Source organism: Lepisma saccharinum, chromosome 14 (assembly GCF_977018435.1).
Source record: "Lepisma saccharinum chromosome 14, izLepSacc3.1, whole genome shotgun sequence".
In the NCBI taxonomy this organism is placed as follows: Eukaryota; Metazoa; Arthropoda; class Insecta; order Zygentoma; family Lepismatidae; genus Lepisma; species Lepisma saccharinum.
The window spans coordinates 31,058,399-31,083,888 of NC_139242.1; the positions used below are offsets into that span (position 1 = coordinate 31,058,399).

Sequence of the window (25,490 nt, forward strand, 5' to 3'; positions counted from 1 at the left end):
TTGTTCCTCCGCCTAAGAACATCTGATTGCAATCGCGTTTCTGCCTCTACTACAAGAGATGAGTAGAAGTGGAGAAAAAACGGAAATAAAAAGAAAAGTGGCTTAACAGAAGTAAGGCTACAAAAAAACAAAATGGGGACCAGATGTTTGGCATTTTACTGAGATTTCATCGCAAGACTGAATGTGGCCTCACTCTTTTTTCTACCATAAACAGGCAGAAGCTTCATGTCATTCCACCACGCCAGTGTACTGGCAGTGTTGCCAGAGGGTAGAAATTATCACGACCAGAAATGTATATGTTAAAATCACTAAATCACTCGAGAAAAATCAAATAGCTAAATGCCTAAAGCAATACAAATCGTTGTACTTGAAGGGAGAGTACCTAGAACTCGATAGTAACAAGATACAATGCAGTAATTGACAAATCACTAGAAATTACTTCTTTGTATCTTAAAACTCGCCAAATAATTTTTCTACCACGAACAAGCAGAAAGCTTCATATCATTCCACCATGACAATATTACCAGACGGTAGGAATTGTCACTACCGTAAATGTGTGTTAGAAATCACTACACTAACTGGAAACAAACTACTTTCAGTAACGAATCGCTGATTTTAAAGAGAGTAGCCAGAAATCAGTCACAAGATAAAATGTCGTAATTGAAAATCAGTAGAAATCACTTCTTAGTATCCTAAAATTCACCATTTTTTCGACCATAACAGGCAGAAAGTTTCGTATCATTCCACCATGCCAGTGCCCTGGCAGTGTTGTCAGAGGGTATCAATAATTGATAACACTGGGGAACAAAAAAAAGATTTTATTTTGCGGCATAAAGTTTAATAACAGTTTCAGCACACAAAACAGCTGTGATTGCCAATTGTATGATTGGTTCAGTTGAATTGACTCCAGTTATAAAAATAAACACACCATGGAAAATGTAGGAGGTAAAATTACTCTACGCTTTTCTCGGTAATATCAAAATTTGATATTGGGCTGAAATTCCCATTAAGAAACTTATTTATTAATTTGTAAATTGTTGCTAGGCAACTTATGAAGCATTGTTAGGCAATATATCGGACACTCAACATAGCTTAAGGAAGAATACCAAAACATAAAAATGGTTTTAGAAAAAAATTGAATATGCTGAACATAAGTGGCTCGTGTGTGTGGATTTCAAGATGGTGATTTTTTTACTAGGACAGCAAAGTGGGTACACAAAGTATCCCTGTTTCCTATGTTTCTGGGATAGTCGTGCTAGAGAAAAGCATTGGACGATAAAAGTTTGGCCCCCAAGGGAAAATATTAGTGGGGAATGCTAATATCATTCATGAACCGCTGATAGATAGGGACAAAATCATCCTTCCACCACTGCATATTAAACTTGGGTTGATAAAACAGTTTGTCAAGGCCTTAGATACAAGTGGTGATTGTTTCAAATATATATGACACACTTTTACAGGACTAAGTATTGAAAAATTGAAGGCAGGAATATTTTATGGACCACCACAATTTCGTACACTTATAAATGATGCCAATTTTACAACTTACATGTCTTACATCGAATCTGAGGCCTGGCTGAGCTCTGTGTCCGTCGTCAAAAACTTTTTGGGGAATCACAGAGCAGAAAAGTACCCCGATATAGTTGGAAATATGTTGAAAAATTTTGAGAAATTGGTAGCTAATATGAGTGTGAAGATACATTTTCTACATAGCCACATTGACAGATTCCCTGAGAACCTTGGTCATTTTAGTGAAGAACAGGGAGAAAGGTTCCATCAGGATATAAGGATAATGGAAGAAAGGTACCAGGGACGGTGGGATCGTCACATGATGGCCGACTACTGTTGGAGCTTACAGAGGGATTGTCCTAAAAAGCAATACAGCACAGGAAATCGTATAGAAAACGTTTCACATAGTTTGTTACTTCATTGTGTACATATTTTCTTAATTATTATGATCATAGGGCTATATAAATTAATTTTTATAATAATGATTGTAATCACAAAAAGAAATATTAAATTGTTGTTGGAAGTTCATTTATATGTATGTCTTATGTCTCCACCATTTTGGTTTAGTTGCATTTATTTCATAAATTAGAGCCAATTCAGGAAATATATTATTATATCATTATTCAGCAGCATGAAATTGCCCTAAATTAGCTCTCAAACACTGTGCCGCAATTTCACTGTTCCCCAGTGTAATTATCACTACCATAAATATGTAAATAGGGTAGTGAAGGCGTTGGAAACCATTTGGAATAACGGTTACAGTATAATGGGAGATAAAATAATGTTAATGAGTGAAGGACTAAATATAGGTTCCAGTCTAAGCCCAGCATTGGCTGAATTGGTTATGAATGAATGGTAAAAGAAAGTGATAGAAAAGGGAGGTGACAAAATGATTCTGTTTTGCAGATATGTGGACGACTGTTTTGGCATATGGAAGGGAACGAAGAGGCAGCTTGACATTTTTGCCAAAGAAATTCAAGATGAAGAAAGAGGGATATTATTGGAACTTGAAATAGAAGAAGAAGACAAGTTAAGCTATCTAGATATATTGATGAAAAGGAGAAGAGGACAAGAAATTGAAACCACTTGGCATCAGAAGAAGTGTGCAGCAGGGGTATTCTGCCACAAAAGAAGTGATGTAAGTGAGGTGACAAAAATAAATTTTATAAAGAATATGGAGGACAGAATCAAGAAAATATGCATGAAAGAATGTGAAAAAGAAGGCAAAATAAATAGCCTATGGAAACAGCTGGAAAAGAATGGCTATGAGAAGCAGGATAGACTGGACATAAACAGAAGAGGTAAGAAAACGGGCAGGGGAGAATTGGAAGAGAAAGAAAAAGAGGAGAGAAGGTTTGGAATAAGGAGTATGGGGAAGACCACAGAAAAGATATGCAAAGTGCTTAGGAAAGCAGGAATTAAAACTTACAGGAAGGGAGGGAGAAGCATCTTAGGAATAGCGAGGAATGCTAACAAGAAAAAGGAAAACAGAGAAGAGGAAGAAGAAGGGATTATCTACGAAGTAAAATGTAAAGAATGTCAGAGTGTGTACATAGGAGAAACGAAAAAAAAGGCTGAAAGACAGGTTGAAACAACATAGGGATGATGTACGACTTAAGAGAGAGAGAAATGCAATATTTAAACACACGAGAGAAACAGGACATGACATAGAGTGGGATGAGGCTAAGCAAATAGGAAGGGAGAAGAGAATGCTAGTGAGAAAATGGAAGGAAGCCAAGGAAATAGAGAAGAAAGGCGAAGAAGACACAATGAACTGGAATGGGGGACTGAAGTTAAACAAAGAATGGAAGAAGATGTTGGAAAGAGTGGAAAGGACAAGAGAAAAAGAGGAGAGGAGAAGAAAGAAAAATGAAGGGAAAAGAGCGTGAGATTAAAAAGTCCAACCACATTCTATATGGAAGTAATTGTGTTTAGCCTTTTAGGTGAAAGTAAAGTTGGAAAGTGAAAGTCATCTGCTAGAAAGTTCCAAACAACTTTCTAAATAGTCTGGAGGGAGTAATGTTTGTGTATATATTACCCTTCTTGTTGTATCTGGTTACTTTTGTACTTGATACAGAGTCTGAAGAAGACCTTGCTAGAAGGTTGAAACGTTACGTTAGTTTATGTTTTTAATAAAATAAATTACTGCCTTGGTCAGCATATTTAGTTTTTCATAATCATGGAAACAAGGCTTAATGGAGTTATAACATAAATATGTGTTAAAATAACCAGAAATCACTAAACCAATAAGGGAAAGAAACTCGATATATTTTCAGTGAGACGAATCGCTCATTTTGAAGGGAAAGTAGCCATAACTCACAGCCACAATATAAAATGTAGCAGTCACTAGAAATTCCTTCTTAAAATCTTAAAAATTACCAAAATCAATAATTCACGGATAAGCACACTGAGAATCATCAGAAATCATTGAGTCATGTTAATATGGACTAGCAGGTGCTCTCATAAACTCCGAAGGTAGCCAGAAGGCAAAACCTTAAAAAATATATATGCGGAGCCCCAAACACGTGTTTGTCCAAAATTTTCCATCTGGCGGTTGTTATGTTTGCATTTAAGGGGGGTGTAAGGACAAATTTAGAGCCTAATTAACTATAAATTGGGCCTTTGTGAAAGGATATTGGGGGGGGGATAAATTTCTGGCCCGAAATAATTTGAACCGGCAGATAAACACACAAGACTTAAATGGTTGAAGGAAGTTCGTTCAACTGCCAACACTGATGAACACTTTTTCATCTTTCCTTGCTCTTTGCGGCTGGCATTCCCACATTCGTCATCAGTTCGAACCTAACTTGCTCGGCCTCAGTCTTCGATTTCGGGTCGTAAACTGGAGCAGAAGTTCTGCAAATCCAATTACGTAATATATATATATAAGATAAAATGGTCGGAAGTTCTGTAACAGGTCTGAACGTGACGAAGAACCAAACTTGATTACAGACTTGTTCGAAAAAAAATCCAATTTCTGAAGAAGTAAAAGAGAGAGATAAAACTTATCTTCGTTTTCTCGAAGGATAGCATTTCCAACCAATTATCATTTAGAAGTTACCCATTGTAAAACTTCCAAAGATGAAAAGGTCTTTCTCTTTACGGAAGAAACTACACAACAATATTCTTTACCGTGATGCATTCCTTACGCATGGCCGTAAGGGGAGGGTTTAACGGGTCCAAACACCTCGCATTGGTTTAGTAAACATTTCGCATTACTTACATAATCAAATGAACAGTTAATTATTATTAATTATTTCATTATATTACTTGGAAGTTACTGGTTTATTCATAGTGGATGGTCACATATTCTTGAATTACATTAACGTTAATTTATTCCTAAACTAAGCATATTTCACAATTTGTTGTGGAAGAATTATACTGCAATTGGCAATTTATTGTATGTAATCTCGAAAAGTGAAAATTCAGACATATTTTGATAGTTTTTTCAAACGTTGAAAATAGAAATATGAATGCACTCCTCAATTGTTATAACCTCCATTTTGTCCTAGTATTCCTGAAAAAAGAACGTCACGCAAAAACAAGGGCTGACTACTATAAAAAGTATAGGTTAACTTCCTTTTGAAAATCATGGACACCGCACTGTGTGACCATCTACATGAAATCTACAACATTAACCTATACTTTTACGCATTAATGCAGAGCTAATGTCAACAAATTTTTTAACAGCAATTTATCCACACCTTCCTGTCCGATATTTCGTAAAAAATCCATGTCATTTTGGTTTGAATTTAAATGGGGAGTTGCCCCCCGGATCCCCCCCCCCACACCCGATTTTCTAGCGTTAGTGATCTTGGGAGAAAGGAGTCATTTGAGGAAGAACTCTTGTCACAAGACTGTGAGCGCCGCTTTGTTAGCGAGATAAAACTCGAGACACGTCATCGGAGCTCCATAATAGCCTCCCACAATTTCCAAGAAGAAGGATGACGTAATGTGCGTAGCAGAAAGAAGATAAAAGGAAGAAAAGGGAACACGAGCCGCAGAGAAACTAGTCATAGACAAATATAGAAACTTACTCGATGATGGGTGTGTTGGGTCACTTGTTTATCGCCTTTCTTTCTCGCAATCTATATATATTTTCCTTGAAGTAGGTCTACGAGAAATAATTGCTTTTCGTTTTGCAGTTTGTGAATAACCGACCACGTTAATGTATCGATAACAATTACAGCCTTATACAACAAGAGAAACTTAGTGCCAATACTGTGTGTATTTAGAATATGCCACAGGGTGCAGATATCTTTATACAGTAAAACTTCGTTAATCCGTACTAATGTGGGATAAGTTGGTCGGTTTAACGAAAGTCCGGATTATCTGAAATAACCTAAAGGAACAGTAGAAAGTGCATTAAAACTCAGTTTATAGCAACAATACACGTTTATTATGGTGTATTTAAAGGGCATAGGCCTAAATACACTAAACAGTACAAAGTCTGCGGGAAACAGAATTTCATCAGTGGTTGACCGCCTTTTCTTTGGGAAGTTCTCTTGTTGACTTCTAGCCACATTTAAAACCTTGCATTTTTTTTTGCCTGTCCGGATTAAGTCCGGCTTAACGAGGTTTTACTGTAATCATTTGCAGATATCTGAAGTAATAATTTCTAGTTTTTTGTTGGCACAGACGATTACAGCACAGATCTCATGTGCAAAAACGTTGAAAAATATTAATCCACAATAACAAAATGTATAAAATACACAGTAACAGCACAAAATTAACCAAGAGTTTACCAGAAAATTATAAAAACTAATAAGATGACGTCAGCAACAAGAGGTCCGTACTTCCACATGCTTACGCCACTCAAATATTTTCAACATTAATAACACAGAAATAAGTTGAATTTTAAAACAAAAATAGGGTGTATATTATGCAAAGACATTAACACAGAATTTCTTGTGCTCAAAAATATTAATCAGATTTTTCCTTTCATTACTACTGAAAATACACACTAATATTCCACGGCAACTGCACAAAATGCATCACAAACACTTCTGAAGTCAACATAGCACATTAAGTGTGTGTTCCATGTTAGTCACACCAAGTAATACGCCAACACATCGATTCAGTATAATCATAACGAGCAAAACAAACTTCGACTTGTTTAAAAACACAGCTCACCACTCCGTAATGGAAAAAAGAAATTGTTCTCGATCTTCGGCGCAACTACAAGGGGGTCCTAGGGAGGACATGCCATTCGTGAATGTCCCTTCATAAATTTACTCTCATTGTCGTTCATCCTTATCGTCGTGATCGGCTAAATGTGGCAGAAAATTCGACTTGGGACGATATTAGTGCAACAAGAACCAAAGTGAATCTAAATGCCACGTTAGAATAAAATAAATTTCGTCGAATTGTCATGAAGATCGTCATGTAAGCTTCCTAAGTCCTAAGTGTAATTAGCACCACTCCCCAGCAACCTTTACCATCCAGGATATTCCCCACTCACCTTTTGAAGAGGTACTGGTCCGTATGACTCAGGAAATAACATAGGTAAAACTTTCAAAAAAAGATCCTTTAGTAGCGAGAAGTCATATTTTTTGCAATCGATGTAAAGTAGCTGCTATCACCACCACCCCTCGACCACCCCTTCGTTTTTCAGAGCCAGTAGAAAAGGGTCTCTGGGAAGAATTCATTAACCGAACCCCCGCTTATAATCTTGAAATCTGGCAACATTGGTTGCGTGCGGTAGCCAGAATGGGGAATTATGCAGTAGATAAAGCGATCCCTGGCTGTGAGGTATGTGAAACACGTGCCTAACGCCATTTGTAACCTTCCGCAATCTTCCCTTTCAACTTGAGCTGGTCCTTCTCTCCCCTCGTTCACATTACAATCCCCTCCCCCAAACCATATCTTCCTATACGTTACACTCTCCCTTCCAGTAACTCCTTTAAAAAAAAGAAAGAAAGAAAAAGGCCTGGTGGGGCGGGAAGTTCCGGCAACGTGCCCGACTGAAGCAAATTGACGTTTTTCCACACCTATTTAATTTTTCAGAAGAAAATCGGGAGGGTTTCGAGGATGTTACTCTGTCGCTTTTCCACGTGGCTCAACCTTACCACACTGTAGAGTGCCACACACGTAAATTTGCCGTTGCGTAGAAACGAATTTTCGTTTCGTCTCCCTCTCTCTTAGCATCATGTGTTCTACCCTGCTCGAAAACCTTCGCTATTGTTGCCACATTGTCATTCCATTCCTGGACACACTCGCGCAAACATCATTGAAAACAATTGAATAGCGCTCCAGCTCGCGATTCCCACCGTTCGGTAGGGACGCTGATGTGGCAATATAGCACGGCGTAGTGCTTGCTTCTTTTATGCAGTGCATGTTCATTGGCTAGCTAGTAACTAGTGTTGCCAACTGTAATAATGAAGCACTATTTCTGTCACGGAAGGGTAAAAGGCAGGTAAAGTGGCGGTGAGTTTTGTTGGATTGGAAGCACCATATTTTTATTTTATACTAAGTATTTGACCGGTTTGACGTTGTGTGCGTGTATTGCGTGTGTGTATGTAAAAGTGTGTGTTTGCTAATGAACGTTAAATTCCATAATGCCTCCAGTTCTGTCGAAGTTGAAATCAAAAACCTTGCATAGCCAAGCTCGGGAAATTCTAAGCAACGTGCACGAGTTCATGAAGGAGGAAGCCAGTCGTGGTGTTAGCATCCCAATAAAGCATTTTGGCAAGAGAGCAGCGAACAGCAGCAACAAATTGTTCATATTTCATAATTTTGGAATTATTCAAAATAAATAAATTATGTGGCTCCAACATCATTTCAACTCTGGCTCCGGCACGTGTTCTTGTAGAAATTGCATAGAGGAGGCTGTCATTTTTGCTGCTTAATGCGATACATATTGTTTTCTGTGTTAAAATTGCCATGCTTTGATGGGTGACCAAGTTCAAAGCAGGGCCGGCGGAAGGGGAGGGCGAACCGTCCCATCGCCCAGAGCGGCAAAATTTGAAGAGAAGAAAAAAATAAGCCTATTGAAAACTGTGATCGAGCGAGATATTCTTTTGCGCTGAATAGTATTGAAATAGCATAAGAAGTCTCATTATTTATTTTATATTTTGATGTTTTAGTTAGGAATATATTGATTTTCAATTTTCCGTTGCTGCGTAATGACCGGGGGGGGGGGGACGTCGAAATAGAGCGGCATCTGCCGCCACCTCCCAGGGAGGCAAAATGACTAGCGCCGGCCCTGGTTCATAACAAAAGAAAAAGCCGCGCAGCTTATCGTCTAGTGGCAGTATATGTACTTGTTATTGTTGTGGAAGCCGGCATCCTTTGTAAATGTACAACAAAGGCAACCGACTGTCGCCGATCTCCGAGAGGAAATAATAATACTGCTTCAGGAGGAGTGTTATGGTGCAATTGTAGCGGTTTAACACGTTGGCATGTTATTATCTGCCGTTGCAGTTCCATACCAGTGTATACGGGTTTTGGGAGTGAAAAGTTAGAACGCCACCAGTGCATTAATGCAATGAAAAATAATATATATATTTTTTTTATTTTGTTTGAAATCACTCAAATAAGGAATCGTATGAAGAAGTCTTCTTTGCAGCATTTTTGGTAATTTTACTTATGTGTTAGTTCATATTTTGCGAATTTTTAGTAGCTACATACAAAGCCACTTGTTAGTACATATTAATCCTAGTCCTGGTATAATGCATGACGTTTAAAACTCAACGTTAGATAGACCTGAATTCTCTAATTTTATTGTTGTACGTAACAGCTGTGCATCGGCGCACTGCAGCGATTTTTCTATCTGCTCCATTAGCAACACTGCTTCTTTAGTTGTTTCGCGCATCGCACGGCTGAATTATCTGCGCTGGACTCTAGCTAACACCCTAAGTTTAGCAGCAGATAAAGAAGACACTATTTTTCTCAGTGAGGTCCGAAACGCGGGTCGAAGTAATTTCCAATAATTGCTTGAAATCTTCAACTTGGAAGGTGAAGGGTGTAGTGGGACATAAAGTATTTCAGAGCAGTGCCACTAGCTTCCTTTTAAAGGCAACTTTCATCTTTATATATATATATATATATATATATATATATATATATATATATATATATATATATAAATGTATGTATGTATGTGTGTGTGTGTGTTTGTTTGTTCAGCAATAACTCTCGAACTCCTGGAGCGATTTCAACCAAACTTAGTACACGTATCACTTGAAATATCGAAAGAAATACTGTGAGGGTAAGACACCCCGGCACCCCTACGGGTGGGGGTGGGAAGGGGACATAAAATGGCATTCTTTTGCGAGGCATTTACGTGTCATATCCTGCAAGTTCAGCTTCCTGCAACACACCACGGCGTAGTTGGTTGCCTACACAGAAGGTACGATATTGCTTGCTATCCTAGAGCAATTTCAACACATATCACTTACAATCTGGAAAGAAATACTGTGGGGGTAAGACACCCCTGGCACCCCTAGGAGTGGGGGTGGGAAGGGGTGACCTGTAAAAATAATACAAAACGACCGATATTACTGTGGAATCCATAGTTTTCGGGGTCACTACGATGAATAGTGACACACTCCATGCCGTTCAACTCCAAGTTAATTTTACACTATAGTTACAATTCATTATCTTCCTGTCTAATCGAAGATCAGGAGAAATAAATACCCGGGCAACGCCGGGCAATCAGCTAGTATTTTATAAAAGTCGTATTAAAATCTAACCAGCAAAAGCCCGAAATATGATTCTTTTTTCACTTTTTTCGGCGTGGTTATGTTATTTATATATGCAGTAAACTCCAGTTTTGCAAAACTTTATAATCAAGAAGAATAAAGCACTAACGCAATTTGTGCACCACGTGATCATTGATCTGTTAAATGTACAGGGTGGGCAAAAAGTTCCTAGGTAACATGATATTTTAATCTTAATTGTGTCCATTTCAGATTCAACGATTGACATTATGGCTGACAACGAGTGTTTTCATAAAAGACGACGTAAAGTCAGCACATGGGTGGCATGATCGTGCTAGAGAAGATGTAAGTCGATAAGATCACAGTTCTCAAAGAGGTTCAACAAAAACGTGACAGCCTGTATTCTTGGAAGAATTTTAGTACTGTAAGTGTCCTTGACGTTTGGCTTCCTCGAACTCCAGACTTGACGATATGTATTCATTCGCTATGGGCTCTAACGAAAAACAAAATTTCACAACTTCGCTTACAGACTGTTGATTTCCAGGATGCAGATCGTCAACTGTCTGTAAGCAAAGTTGTGAAATTCTGTGCTGATAATGAATGACAACATACAGACATTATTTCAAGTTCGTAGGCTTGGGATTTTCTGCCCATCCTGTACTCAACAAACATCAGATTTGTATTCGGGAAGCTTTAGGTTTATATTTCGGCTTTATGGATCATGAGGGAGGGATCTTTTCATGGGTTTCCTAGATTACTATAAGCAAATTCTGAGATGGTAACCTCAGTGAAGGCCACGGATATTTCCTTCCCTTACTTTTCCCCCTTTCGTTATGAGCTAGGTCATTTCTCCGTCGTGAGTAACCCATTGGAGGGAACTGTAAAGGTAGACATTGCATAGCTACGTTCTAAGGAGGGGGGAATACATAATAAAATATGTAGTTTGTAATTGCTATTTATAAGCTTCGTTTTATAAGCTGCTCAAAGACAATAGTGGTAATCGGGGGTCCTTTGGGAGGGACCACTATATTAATTCTTTTAGTTCTTTACTGCTTTCATTTGAAAATTCAGGGTGGCCACTCTAGGACCATCATAAAATGTAAGTGTTGCCAACTTACATCTCTTGGAGCCAGATCTGGATCTTTCGTGCCTCACTATGATAACATCACTGGTTCCGTACCACATTGACCAACTTTTGCCATGATTATACATTTTGCATGTGACGTGATATTGTTATATTGGCTGCGTCGCCCCATCCCCTCTTATATCCCCAGCTACTTTTTCTTATAGCGCCGTGTTGACGTGAAATTGGCATAATATTGTTATCAGGGAATCCTTCATTTTCGGTTTCATACGACCATGAGATGGGTGATGCCGCCGGATCTAAATGGTGAAAACTAAGAATAAATCGTCATCAATTTATGACAATTTAGAGTAAACGGCGCCCAACACCTTTGACAACTAACATTACTCTATGACGCACTTCGTAAATCTAGGTCCTTGAAAGTCAGTTTTAACTCCATTTAAGGTGAAATCTAGCTCTTTTATGTGCATCAGGTTTGGCAACACTGCCAGGAGGCAAGGAGAAATGCATTGGGCATATGGGAGTATTTTTTTATATATTATCTTGGGAATATCAAACTTCCCATGGAATAGAAAATGATATCAACGGGGAGAGGGCAGTTTGAAGAAGTGATTACCCAGCAGAAAAGTCGAAACTCCCATTTGATTAGCCGTAACTTGATGTTGAAGTTCATTCCCCATAAGGAATACATGGAATTCCGAAAATTCTTATTCGTCATATTTCAGGTCGTATCTAGCTTAATAACCAACTTTGAAAAACGCTTCGACCTGCCACATGTGGAGAAATTCATACTCTCTTGTAGCCCCACGTTTTTCTTCAGTAGCATTCCCCATTCTGACGATATTCAAATAAATGCACACATGGTGCGTAAGTGTGTTACCTCGCCTTAAGGCGAACTTTCCAAAAATTCAGGGTACAAGCAGAAGTTCTCTATACCTGTTAATTGCACAAGAATGTCAAAATCAAATTTACTTAATCAACTACAAGATAATCTTCCGTCTGTCAGGCAGATTGTTCTGCATAGAACACTAACGGACCGAGAAAATTTGGTTTTATTTTCCAAGCAGCTTTATTTTCCTTCATCGATAAAAATAAAAGCTAAACTATGAAAAATTTGCCGCACGGCATTTATAAATATGTATAAATTCAACGGGATTTGGATTAATGAAATTCGCAATTTTTTCATGTCTACAGAAAATTCACGCAGAATGCTTCCCGGAATTCCCGGTTGAGTAGCCACCCTGAAATTGCAATTTTCTCAAATTTTCGGGAGGGGCTGAAGCCCATTGCTTCTTCTTGCGTACGCCAGTGGTTGAAGAGAACAGCGCAGTCTCGGATATAGTAATTCTATATTTAGGTCGCATCTTTCAGAGGCCTAACAGCTTTATTACGTGTGCATCAACAAAATAGCCAATAAAACATACTATAATCTTCGTTTCAAAAGAAAAGTTGTGTAGATCTATTTCTTATTTCGTTTTTCTACCTCTTGTGTTAATAGCAACGCTGAAAATGAACCATGAATTGATGAAATGGAGAAAGGGACAGGTTTTGAACCTGGTATCCCAGACTTCGCAGCGCGTTACGCTAACCACTACCCCGCCGACGCCTCCAAAAATATATGGTAATATCTGGGGCTTGTACGAGTTCTATAAAGTACTGAACAAGGCGTCGCGTAGGCATTTCAAAATAAAAATGCCTCTCCCACCACACCATGCCACGTAGGTATCTCACACGTGGAGCACACACGGAACTTTCTGCATTGCAAACACACCGTACAGTGCCAAGAAGTTACATAACGTGTTCCCTTCCATCAGAAAACGGGAAGGAGAAGGAGGGGGGGAGATAAGCGACACAAAGAGAACTACCGTGACCTGCAAGTTTGAAACAGTGGATCAACATTGCAAACCAGTTTCCTGCGAACGTCACGCCAGAGACATGAAATTTACTGTTTTATCAACTCGCAGGAGTGGATTGGATAAAAGGGATTGGCGATGACTTCCAAATAAAACCTGCTTCCTTCTGCCAAGTACGAAAACTTGAAAACTTTGAACGGACTGAGTACGTTGTTAATATTAGCTGAAGGCTGTCACGCAGGAGAACCTGGTTCGTTTCCCGGGGTTGATTTCAGAGAGGAACATTGTCAGCAAAGGCCAGTCAGTGGTCTTCAATCCGCAGCTACCCGACATTAATTCAGGGTTGGTCCAGGAACCCATAAATTCTATTGGGTTCCGCAACCGGAACGGAACCCTTGTTTCTCGTACATTGTACAATTTAAATTCGGTCCAAGTTACGTATTGTCTCATTTCAATACGGAACTTCGACCCTTTTTAAACTTAACCAGGAAAAAAGGCTCCTGGACCGTATTGAAATTCATCCGGGGGAAAACGTTCCTGGACCGTATTGAAATTCATCCGGGGGAAAACGTTCCTGGACCGTATTGAAATTGATCCGGGGAAAAACGTTCCTGGACCGTATTGAAATTGATCCGGGGAAAAACGTTCCTGGACCGTATTGAAATTGATCCGGGGAAAAACGTTCCTGGACCGTATTGAAATTGATCCGGGGAAAAACGTTCCTTGACCGTATTGAAATTGATCCGGGGAAAAACGTTCCTGGACCGTATTGAAATTGATCCGGGGAAAAACGTTTCTGGACCGTATTGAAATTGATCCGGGGGAAAACGTTCCTGGACCGTATTGAAATTGATCCGGGGGAAAACGTTCCTGGACCGTATTGAAATTGATCCGGGGGAAAACGTTCCTGGACCGTATTTAAATTGATCCGGGGGAAAACGTTCCTGGACCGTATTTAAATTGATCCGGGGGAAAACGTTCCTGGACCGTATTTAAATTGATCCGGGGGAAAACGTTCCTCGACCGTATTTAAATTGATCCGGGGGAAAACGTTCCTCGACCGTATTTAAATTGATCCGGGGGAAAACGTTCCTCGACCGTATTGAAATTGATCCGGGGGAAAACGTTCCTGGACCGTATTGAAATTGATCCGGGGGAAAACGTTCCTGGACCGTATTGAAATTGATCCGGGGAAAAACGTTCCTGGACCGTATTGAAATTGATCCGGGGGAAAACGTTCCTGGACCGTATTGAAATTGATCCGGGGGAAAACGTTCCTGGACCGTATTTAAATTGATCCGGGGGGAAACGTTCCTGGACCGTATTTAAATTGATCCGGGGGGAAACGTTCCTGGACCGTATTTAAATTGATCCGGGGGAAACGTTCCTGGACCGTATTTAAATTGATCCGGGGGAAACGTTCCTGGACCGTATTTAAATTGATCCGGGGGGAAACGTTCCTGGACCGTATTTAAATTGATCCGGGGGGAAACGTTCCTGGACCGTATTTAAATTGATCCGGGGGGAAACGTTCCTGGACCGTATTTAAATTGATCCGGGGGGAAACGTTCCTGGACCGTATTTAAATTGATCCGGGGGGAAAACGTTGCTGGACCGTATTTAAATTGATCCGGGGGGAAACGTTCCTGGACCGTATTTAAATTGATCCGGGGGAAAACGTTCCTGGACCGTATTTAAATTGATCCGGGGGAAAACGTTCCTGGACCGTATTTAAATTGATCCGGGGGAAACGTTCCTGGACCGTATTTAAATTGATCCGGGGGAAAACGTTCCTGGACCGTATTTAAATTGATCCGGGGGGAAACGTTCCTGGACCGTATTTAAATTGATCCGGGGGGAAACGTTCCTGGACCGTATTTAAATTGATCCGGGGGAAACGTTCCTGGACCGTATTTAAATTGATCCGGGGGAAAACGTTCCTGGACCGTATTTAAATTGATCCGGGGGGAAACGTTCCTGGACCGTATTTAAATTGATCCGGGGGGAAACGTTCCTGGACCGTATTTAAATTGATCCGGGGGAAAACGTTCCTGGACCGTATTTAAATTGATCCGGGGGAAAACGTTCCTGGACCGTATTTAAATTGATCCGGGTGAAAACGTTCCTGCACCGTATTTAAATTGATCCGGGGGAAAACGTTCCTGCACCGTATTTAAATTGATCCGGGGGAAAACGTTCCTGCACCGTATTTAAATTGATCCGGGGGAAAACGTTCCTGGACCGTATTTAAATTGATCCGGGGGAAAACGTTCCTGGACCGTATTTAAATTGATCCGGGGGAAAACGTTCCTGGACCGTATTTAAATTGATCCGGGGGAAAACGTTCCTGGACCGTATTTAAATTGATCCGGGGGGAAACGTTCCTGGACCGTATTTAAATTGATCCGGGTGAAAACGTTTCTGGACCGTATTTAAATTGATCCGGGGGGAAACGTTCCTGGACCGTATTTAAATTGATCCGGGGGAAACGTTCCTGGACCGTATTTAAATTGATCCGGGGGAAAACGTTCCTGGACCGTATTTAAATTGATCCGGGGGGAAACGTTCCTGGACCGTATTTAAATTGATCCGGGGGGAAACGTTCCTGGACCGTATTTAAATTGATCTGGGGGAAAACGTTCCTCGGCCGAATTTAAATACTTTTCAGATGAAAAGTTTGTTTACGGTCCAGAACCCATTTACGTTTGCTGATTTTCTCTCCTGGACAGGAATTGATTTCTTTAATATTCCTGGACCTTTATTAACTCTGCTTTAATTTATCTTACCGTAAAATACAGTAATGCTTAATGTATTATTTTAAAATATAACATTAAAATGTTTATTATGCTTACTGGTGCTGCAGTGACCTCTGTTCAAAACCTCGGCAGTGTTCTTTGCAAAACTGGCATAAGAAATAGAGTACCAAAAGTGAATGTATATTGAGGAACAGAACCCGTGTAATTATTTTGTAACGTTACCAATACCTCTGTGAACGTAACAAACAGTGCAGCCTGTCAGTTCCTTATACTGAAAATTCCCCGCCATAGGAAAAAAGTTGACAGTCTTGCCAAGACCAGAAAAACGTTTCGGATTGTTTCTGAGAAGAATAGATCAATTTTAAAGTGTCTGTTATTGCCTATTTTAGTCTAAGAACCTATTTCGAAGAAAACAGCTTTTGAGGGAATAATCCGGGAAAATAAGTAAAAATCTGTGGATGTTCGTCAATTTTAGGGCTTTTCGTATATTTCGGTGATTTTCCCTGCCTACTTTCAGTTTCTAGTCCTATCGAGCCTTATCTTGGCTATAAGCCTATATCCTTCCTTACTATCTTAGTGTAAATAATGTAGACACTGGGAGCTGTAACAAATTACTATGAAATATTTTCATAACAGTGAGTCAGTAAGTAAGTTGTGAGAATTCTTAAAGTGTATAATTATATTGTTTTCTTAAGCGCAGGGACTTTTTCTAAAATAAAATATAATAAGAGATAAATTATTGAGTGGGCTCGAGCCCCACAGGACCATATGTGTTTGCGTCACTGTTGAAGACCGCTGATCTAGACCGTAATTCCGTCAGTCAATATTTTACAGTGCAGCTGCTCCTCGACGCAGGATAATATAAACTATTACAGCCAACAGATGGCGGGGTGGTAATTTTCCCGGGTGTTTTTACTGGTCACGATCACGTAACACGCAGGTTCTACTGTATAATAAAACTAACGAAAGGGATATCAATGTTTAACGTTCGCCAGAGTAAATGGGGCTAGGCGAGCTGGCGAGAACTCCATTCGTAGAATCCATTTGTAAATACCGATTCCGCCCAGACTGGGAACGAATGTGAAGCGTTCGCATTCCTACCCTTGACGTGTGTTTACACAACAAATTCCTCGCTGGATCGCTTGAGGGGAACATACGGCCACCACACACACGCACACACAACGTGTGCAGTGTTGCTACGCGGAAAACAAGTTTACTTCGGTGTGGATATATTGTGTTTCTGGAAATGGAAATCCCATTAATGATAATGACCTTGCAACATTGCATAGGAAAGTGCTTATTGGTTTAGTTTCTTTTTAATTAATTTCCGTCGCATTTCTGCCACTTTAGACTAATTGCAACGAAGAGGATGAGGATGATTTGATTTATTTGACTATTTAAGTCCACTTTATGCGCAGAAAGGCTTAATCGGGACTGGACCTACAGTTTACAGTGGGATCCGACCCACTATGTGCCTCCACTGGGTATCGAACCCGGGACCCCTTGACGACGCTACCACTGCGCCATCGGGGAGGCTTTGATGATAGGATGAAATTGACGAAGGTACGCACACAAAGACCATCAGGGACATCCTTGGCGTAGTAGCGCGCTGTGTAACCACTGAGCCACGAAGGTCGACACCGTGCTCATTGGACCGTCCCGTGAAGGCACAAGTGAGGGTGTGAAGATGAGGCTCTGTACATTCACGGCTGGGGATTTAGGGGGGGGGGGGTGATGGGAAACTCAAGAGCTGCTGTATGCAGGGATAAAGTCGGAACGGGAATCGAACCAGTGTCTCCTATCTTGCTGTCAAGACTCCATATCGACTGTTTTCATTCCAAACCTGCTGCTCGCTTCTGCAGAATCGAAAATTTGCAATGACAATTTTAAAGACGATGCTATTTCGAATTTAGTCTATTTCAAAATTACGGTGATAAAACATCGTCCACCCCTAACATATTTTGACCTTTCAAAGTACGTGACGTCGACGAAGTCACGGATGATACGTTAGAAGTATCAAAAAACTTTGAACAAATTTGTGTTGTTAATTAGTGAAAAGTAGGCTATAATTTATGGACAAGATTTAATGCTTTGTTATGTTTGACAATAAGTGGAAAATTATAGAAAATAAGACTGAAAAAATTACTTCCTGCATCTTATTTTTTTACAAAAAATAATATTTAAGTAACTCCGGTGCAACCAGTTTCCTGTTTGTATTAATATGACTGGAATGCAGTGTAAAAAAGAACCAGAGCCGGTAATTTCTTCCTTCCTCGCATGGTTGGAATCATTTTGTGACGAAGAGAAATTCAGAGTGGAAAAGAGGCATTTTTTCCTGACAAAGGGTAATTTTTCGTTCAAAGAGTTGGATACACTGAACTTCGGAGCCTTGAGAAATGCTAAGAAGTCCGCCGGTTGACGGGGGTAAATGCCAAGCTCTTTAAATGGGATGTCACTGGAATCATGCATTTTACCAAAGCACATGGCGTTGCGTAATCTGCCACACAAACACAGACCGCGCCAGTCCATCATCATCTGTTCAGCATCTGAACGAACTGCTCGAGTTCACACGCCTCCCCCCCTCCCTTCATCTTCCAGCTTTTGTTTTTATCATCGTGTGAAACTGAATACTGGCCCACTACAAGCAAGCTGATGAATGATGTGTACAAAGATGGTGGGTGGGTTGTGTTTCAAAATGTGCGGTGATTGTACTCAAAATGCTGTGGTTTTATTGAGGATTGACAAAATTACATTTTCAACGAAACTGTTGCCAAGGAGATAGAATATTTACGAACGAGCGAGACCAAGGCTCAGGCCGGCTTTAGACGAAAGCATTTCCTTTAACAATTTCGCTAACATAAATGCTATGGAAATGCTTACAAAAATCGTATAGCAGGTAGGTAGTACTTTACACGAAAGCATTTCAAGGAATATTTTGGTTAGCTTTTGCGATTACAACGTGTAATAGATACAGCACCAAAGCACATCGAGTTACCATATTTGAAACAACTAAAATATTCTTCCATACGTGTACACTAAACGTTGTAAAGTATGTATTTAAGCAGCGCCATTTTCTCGTACCCAAAACCATTTAATACCAAACGTTATTCCTCTCATTTTAATAGTTATCGGCTTCTAAAAATGCGAAGTGATACTTTGTTTACATCTCACTCGGCCGCCATTACAACTTCACTCGTGACCTAGAGGTCGCTTCTGATTGGTTACGCTACGAAATATGATACGGACCGAGCCTATCCTTGAGAAATGCCATGAAATATGCCATGGCATCTGAAATGCCACAACACTTCTTACTTTACATGGTAGCATTTTGGTCATGGCATAAATGTTGAGGTAATGCTCTCGTCTAAAGCGGCTCTTAGTGTCCGAGACTACAGGTCTCGTTGGAAACTTTGGCTCGGGCTCGGGAATCTGGGCCATGAAGACAATGCTAAACCTTGCAGCAATCAGTTTGTCACCTAGAACCAGGAATTATTCTTTTTATTTTGCATTTTTCGCATATTCAGGCCTTTACGTCACTTTTAAGTATGTTTTGCCATTTTTCTTCCATTTCTAATCATTTTTGAGGCTGCTTCTTGCTCCTTCCCTATTGTTTCGTGAATTTTAATTGAATTTGCTAGCGTAACTTACATATTCAAATTTCCTAACATGGAATTATTAGCAAGTGAGCCATGACTCGAAAATATGGTCGTAGAAACAGCACATTCGATTTTTTACTGAAATCTTTGGGATTGGAAATTGTAGTAAATTAATTTTTCCTCTAGCAAACATAAATTACTTTGAGGTATTCTCACGACTACTGTATCGTGCAAGGCTCACTGTGAAAGGAGGTGAATGACACGCAGGAAAACCTTGTATGTTTCATGTAAACTTGAAGTAAAAAAATATAAAGAGGCAGTTCAAACTATCAAGCAACGCGTTTTTTTTAATTATTCGACTACTCTCTAGTAAAATACTTTTTTAAAAAATTACTTTCATTTTTACGAGGGGAAATTTTTTAGATCATTCTATGGGTTATTTTTCAAGTACTTTTTACGTGATCAACTTCAGAACTTTAACTTTACTTACGTCGTATCTCCGTGTCTACTAAGAATTAACCTTTCCCTCCTAATGTCGTGAGCAAAAAAGTGATCACCTCAAGCTGTGGTTAACGAAACTCGATTGCGAATTAGCATAAGTTTAAGAGAACATGATTAAAAGTCCGCGTCGGTATTATTACTGACTTTTCCATTCTATATTAATGTCGTTGGCATGTTGACATTACACGTTACTTGTCCTTCTGCTACTGGTTGTCTACGGCAAAATTCCAAATATAAATAACAAATTTGGTTGAAAAGTTTAGCAAAACCAAAATCTACTTCACCATAGGACTTCTTCAGATATACCAGATTATTTTTTTTTTTTAGATAAATCGTACATTTTGTTGACAGTAAATACGAGGGCAATCCATTAATGTTGGTTGTGTTGCGTGGTTGCATAAATACTCTGGATAAAATGCAGTTTCGAGGATTACTAGCGTCGAAACGAGGCGTCGAACAGAAAAACGTTGTGAAGAAAGATTGTTTGTCTTAATGACTATAAACGTTAGTGCACTTACACCCACATTGTATATGTTGTTTATTTCAAGGAAACCATCTTGATTTGGTGCATTTGAAGTTCTGTGTCCAGAAACGTGGTACGGGGTGGGAGACATTCCTACACCCTATTTCCGTAGTCAGTTCTTCCTATTTCTCAACGGTTACCTTTTTTTAAGGATACGAGCTGATGCAATGGGATGTTTACAGTGCAATTCCCCCTTGGAAAAATAAGCACCGAAAACTGAATCACTCCCAAGTAACCGAATATCGGCTAATTTTCAACATGGTAGCAAACATGATGCATGCAAGTAGCGGTACAGGGAGTTTTTGAACACCCTGTACTTCCTTAATCGAGTAAGGAATCGCCTCTCCACTTATTCTTGTCTTACGCTATCCAGCAATATGTTTTCAGCACCGGTTTTATTCTGAAAGTGGTACTAATAATTTGACAGCGGGCGAAAAGGATGAACCTTATCCTGGTAAATACTGATTGGAACTTCGCCGAGAACATTTTGCAATGAATAAACCCGCTAAATTGAGAGAAGAAAACTCTTTCAACTCTGCAAGATCTAAGTAGGTGGGTGGAACGGTACGTCAGTAGTGCTAATTTATGTGGAGGAAGTCGACCAGACTGTTGTATGTATTAGTATCGACAGGAAGCAGTGGGAGTGGCCATGCAATGTAAAGAAAGGGGGATTTTTTTTTGTTTGTTTGTGAAAGAACAATGGTACATTTGAGGAGGTCATTCTATCATGAATCCTGTTGCAGACTCGTCCGTTTGCACGATTAGAAGAGGAGCATTTCCATCAGCCCCTGAGAAAATAGTCGGACAAGTCCCGAAGAGCTAGTCCAAGAAGTTCGTGGTGAAGGTTACGAACACCTCTCATTCCGGATTGTCACTGCTTAATAGTCGTGTCAATGAGGATATACACAGTGTTTCAAAATTATTTGAACGATTTCATTTTGTTATATTTTATTCATAAATTGGTCAAAATAAGATGCAATTTCACACATATGTAATGTAACTGTTCAAGTTTAAGTGTCAATGGTTATCCGAAGTTAACTCACAAATGCTCAATGTGAGCACCCATCGTTACTCTGCACACGTCACTACTGTATTTGTTAGCTGCACGCCCTGTCACATCACAACTCTCCTCCATTATGGTGGAAGTAGCATTGGGCTCCACCAAGCTCATAGATAAAGTCTGGACTGTCATGTGTCAGCTGTGGCAAGCCACGTAGTCAGCATGTTCAAGAATGTTTCGCCAGTTACGGCAATTCGCCAGTTACGGCAATCAGTTTACAACTGGTCAGCCCGACACCCGGCGGCAGAATTTAGAACTAATGGTACGTTGTATAAGAGCGGCTACGGACAGCATTAGCACCTTGGCATATACATGCTAACAGTACCAAACTTGGCCTACCTTTTTGTTTATTTAAGCTATTATATGGATACGTGGATAGGTTAGGCAGGTTTGATTTGGTGCTGTTAACATTTATTTCCAAAGTGCTAATGCTGTCCCTAGCCGCTTGTATCGTACGTTGTATTGCTCATGGAACGAGTTTCTTTTTAAATCGTTAAATCATTTTGAAACATCCTGTATTATTCCCACTACAAACGACGAGAAGACAAATACATGGCACTCACCAGTCCATCCGCAGTTGTCCTTTCCTTCTCTTCTCCGCATCGCCACGTGTACACAAGATGGCGGCCACCTACAGATTCCACTTTCCACCAAAATATCGAGCGCCATCTGAAATAAAAGACAACAGATCTAAGTAATCAAGTCTCTAATCTCAGCAATGTGTGCAAAGATAATACACTAAACATTTTTCAATGTAGCAGATTAGTAGGCAAAAACCATGGGTGCAACAAAAAACCTAATCTAGTACTAAATGTTTTTGACAGCCAATTGCGTAACAAGACACCAAAGATGGTGCTGGTGTAATTAATTTAATCGAGGCCTCTATACTTGGTATTGTTGGACAACCAATGGTTCAACGAGACACCAAAAATGGTGGTGTAACATGACCCCTAATCGATTTATTAAATCAAGTTATTTTATGTCGCTATTCTGCGACTTTTGGCTAATCACGATGATATGGATGCGTGATGATAAGATGAAGTTCATGGGGAAACCTACAAAGGACACTCCACATCCAGTCCGGGATTCGAACCCATGACCTCTGGCGCCGTACAGCACTGTGCTAACGACTCCGCAACGGAGGTCGACAACACGCAATCAAGTTTTGAAGGCCTCAATAGGTTGTGCTTTTTAACAGGCTATGGTGTAACAACACACTAAACATTGTGCTGTTGTAACATGACAATCTATTGTTGAAGCCCTCTATATTGTGTCTGACAGCCAGCAGTGTAACAAGACACCAAATATAGTTCTGGTATAACATGACACCTATTGAAGACTCTATACGTGGTGTAAACTGACAGCCAATAGTGTAACTCATGACACCAAAAATGGTGCTGGTGTAACATGACACAATCTATTGTTGAATACCTCTATATTGTGTCTGACAGCCAGCAATGTAACAAGACATCAAATATAGTGCTGGCATAAAATGACGCTTATTGAAGGCTCTATACGTGGGGGAAACTGACAGCCAATAGTGTAACGTGACACCAAAGATAGTGCTGGTATAACATGACATCTATTGAAGGCTCTATAGGTGGTGTAAACTATCATCCAATAGTGTAACATGACACCAAAGATGGTGCTGGTGTAACGTGAACCCTACTGAAGGCTCTATACGTGGTGTAAACTGACCGCCAATAGTGTAACTCATGACACCAAAAATTGTGCTGTTGCAATATGACACAATCTATTGTTGAAGACCTCTATATTGTGTCATTTGACAGCCAACAAACAAGACATCAAGGATTATGTTTGTGTAACATGATAAATAATCCGAGTTACAGGTTCTATGTGTGGTGTCATGTTATACCATTGGTTGTCAGGTTGCACAATCGATGATGTTGATAACACGTAATCGAGTGTTTAAGGTCTCTCTACGTAGTGGTGTAACAACACACCAAATATTGTTCTGTTCAACGCCAGAGTATTGTTACACCAAGACTTGAGTATTTGTATGACTACGTTTACTGTTCCCTTGCACCACACTTTACGCAGTGTGCCAACATTCAATTCAATGTATCCATCCCTTATTCGATCACTTGCAACACACGTCGAAATTCAATTTCACTTTAGAGAAAACAAAAAAAGAATGGTAGTTGCTGCATCAATACATTCATCCGTCTACCGTGGAAAAAAAAATATGCCATAAAAGGGGACGAAATTTGTTTTCGAAATAAAGAGCAAATTTTGTAATCAGGACGCGAAAACGAAAACTGATGAGGCATCGTCGAAAGTATTTTTTTTCCAAATTGCGTGATCTCATATCGCGCAGGGTATGACTTGTGAATGACAAGCACCAAGCGTGAGTTGGCACGTCGTTTAATCACTGTACAATTAGGGAAGGGGGGGAGAGGGAGAGAAAAGGGGACAGGGATGGAAATTTTTATTTGCATATAAATTGCTTGTCACTAGACAATTTCTCGCTTAATTACTTTCCTACTAAAAATCAACATGAGATGTGCCATCTCCTATGAAGTCAATGAAAACTTTTTTTTTTTGCCCTCTCAATTTTTATCCTCTCGCTTCTGAATTGGTTAATTCTTTTGCCTGGTTTCCGGCCGACATATTACGACAGATTCTACTGATTGGGGCAATGTTTGTAATAACCTCTCACTCCTCTGTACATGCGAGCTCGAAGGACTTGCTCAATCATCCGGCAACGGACTTGCACAATCATCCGGGAACACCCAATATAGAAAATGGAAATACTGCCGTAATATGCGACCACAGTGTGTGTTAACGCTGCGTTTGGCATATTGGGGCCTGAGGCATACAATATTTTCGGGTCCTATAACCAAAATTTTTCAGAAGTCTGAAGAAATCAGTTTTTTTGTTTCTTAGCCTGAAATACTGGTGTTCTACATTCTCACAATTTTTAATCATATCCAATAACATCATTCTGTTTTGTATACTTTTCACTGAATTTTGACACTAGTGAATTTATGTGGTTTAATTTATGTTTCTCCTCACACCGATGTTGCTACGAAGTTAGCGAAAATTTTGAATTTTTCTACTGTCCGGTGAGTGTTTCATTTTACCTTCTTTGATTTTTACTTAGCCCTTTTGGCCCACCTTGCTTTTATCCATTATATATATACAGGGTGTACCAAAAGTCCCATTACACCCCCCCTTTGAATTGTAGACAAACCTGCAAAATGTTATTTTAACAGCATGCGTATGATGAGAGGATGGTATACCATTAAATCAGACCAATGACCACCATTTACTCCAGAGGATCTGTGTGCACACCGCCATTTTCATGGCACAGTATTATTCGCCTCCAGGTGCGATGTGAAATCCTCCGTAACATCAGATGTCAGATCTGGATTTCAGGTGGCCATTTTAAGAGAATACCTCAATGATGTGTTCAAAGACAAATGGATTGGACGAAGATCGCCAAATTTACCAGCACCTCTAAAATGGCCACGCAAAGTCCAAATCTGACATCTTGTGATAATGTGCTATGGGGACACATCAAACAGAAAGTCACCCATAATCGTTATCAGACAACTGGGGAACTTCAAGAAGCTGTTCGCAGTGCGTTTGCTTCCATCACGCCAGCCATGTTATATATACATAAAGTAAAGGTAAAGTGCTCCCCTGCTTAGCACCACGTCATGAAGGCGTAAAGGGGGTAACGCCCCACACTTTCTTGATCCGGTCGTGGAGTGGGGATGATGTGATCAGCATCACGCCCCTGACCGCCGTTATACCCCAGGGTTTCCCCCAGGTGCCCTTGTCATTCGACGCTGGGTGGCCGCCGGGGCCGCTTCCAACGTTAGAAAATTTCCCGGATTTGAACCTTTATCCGGGGCCGGGGCCCTGCCTCCTGTGGGTTCCAGAGTTGCACCTCCCTAGGGCCAGTTCTTGCCATGGTGGTCA

The 25,490-nt window shown here is 40.1% G+C and overlaps 1 protein-coding gene across 1 annotated transcript in view; it reads right to left on the reverse strand.

Annotated features, from left to right (window-relative positions):
- LOC145998324 (polycystin-1-like protein 1) overlaps window positions 1-25,490 on the reverse strand; it is a 395,827-nt gene that overhangs the window by 187,092 nt on the left and 183,245 nt on the right. Inside the window, exon 3 of the mRNA XM_083134729.1 lies at window positions 22,106-22,211. Within this exon, the coding sequence (XP_082990855.1) occupies window positions 22,106-22,211 (106 nt within the window). The remainder of the gene's footprint in view (window positions 1-22,105; window positions 22,212-25,490) is intronic.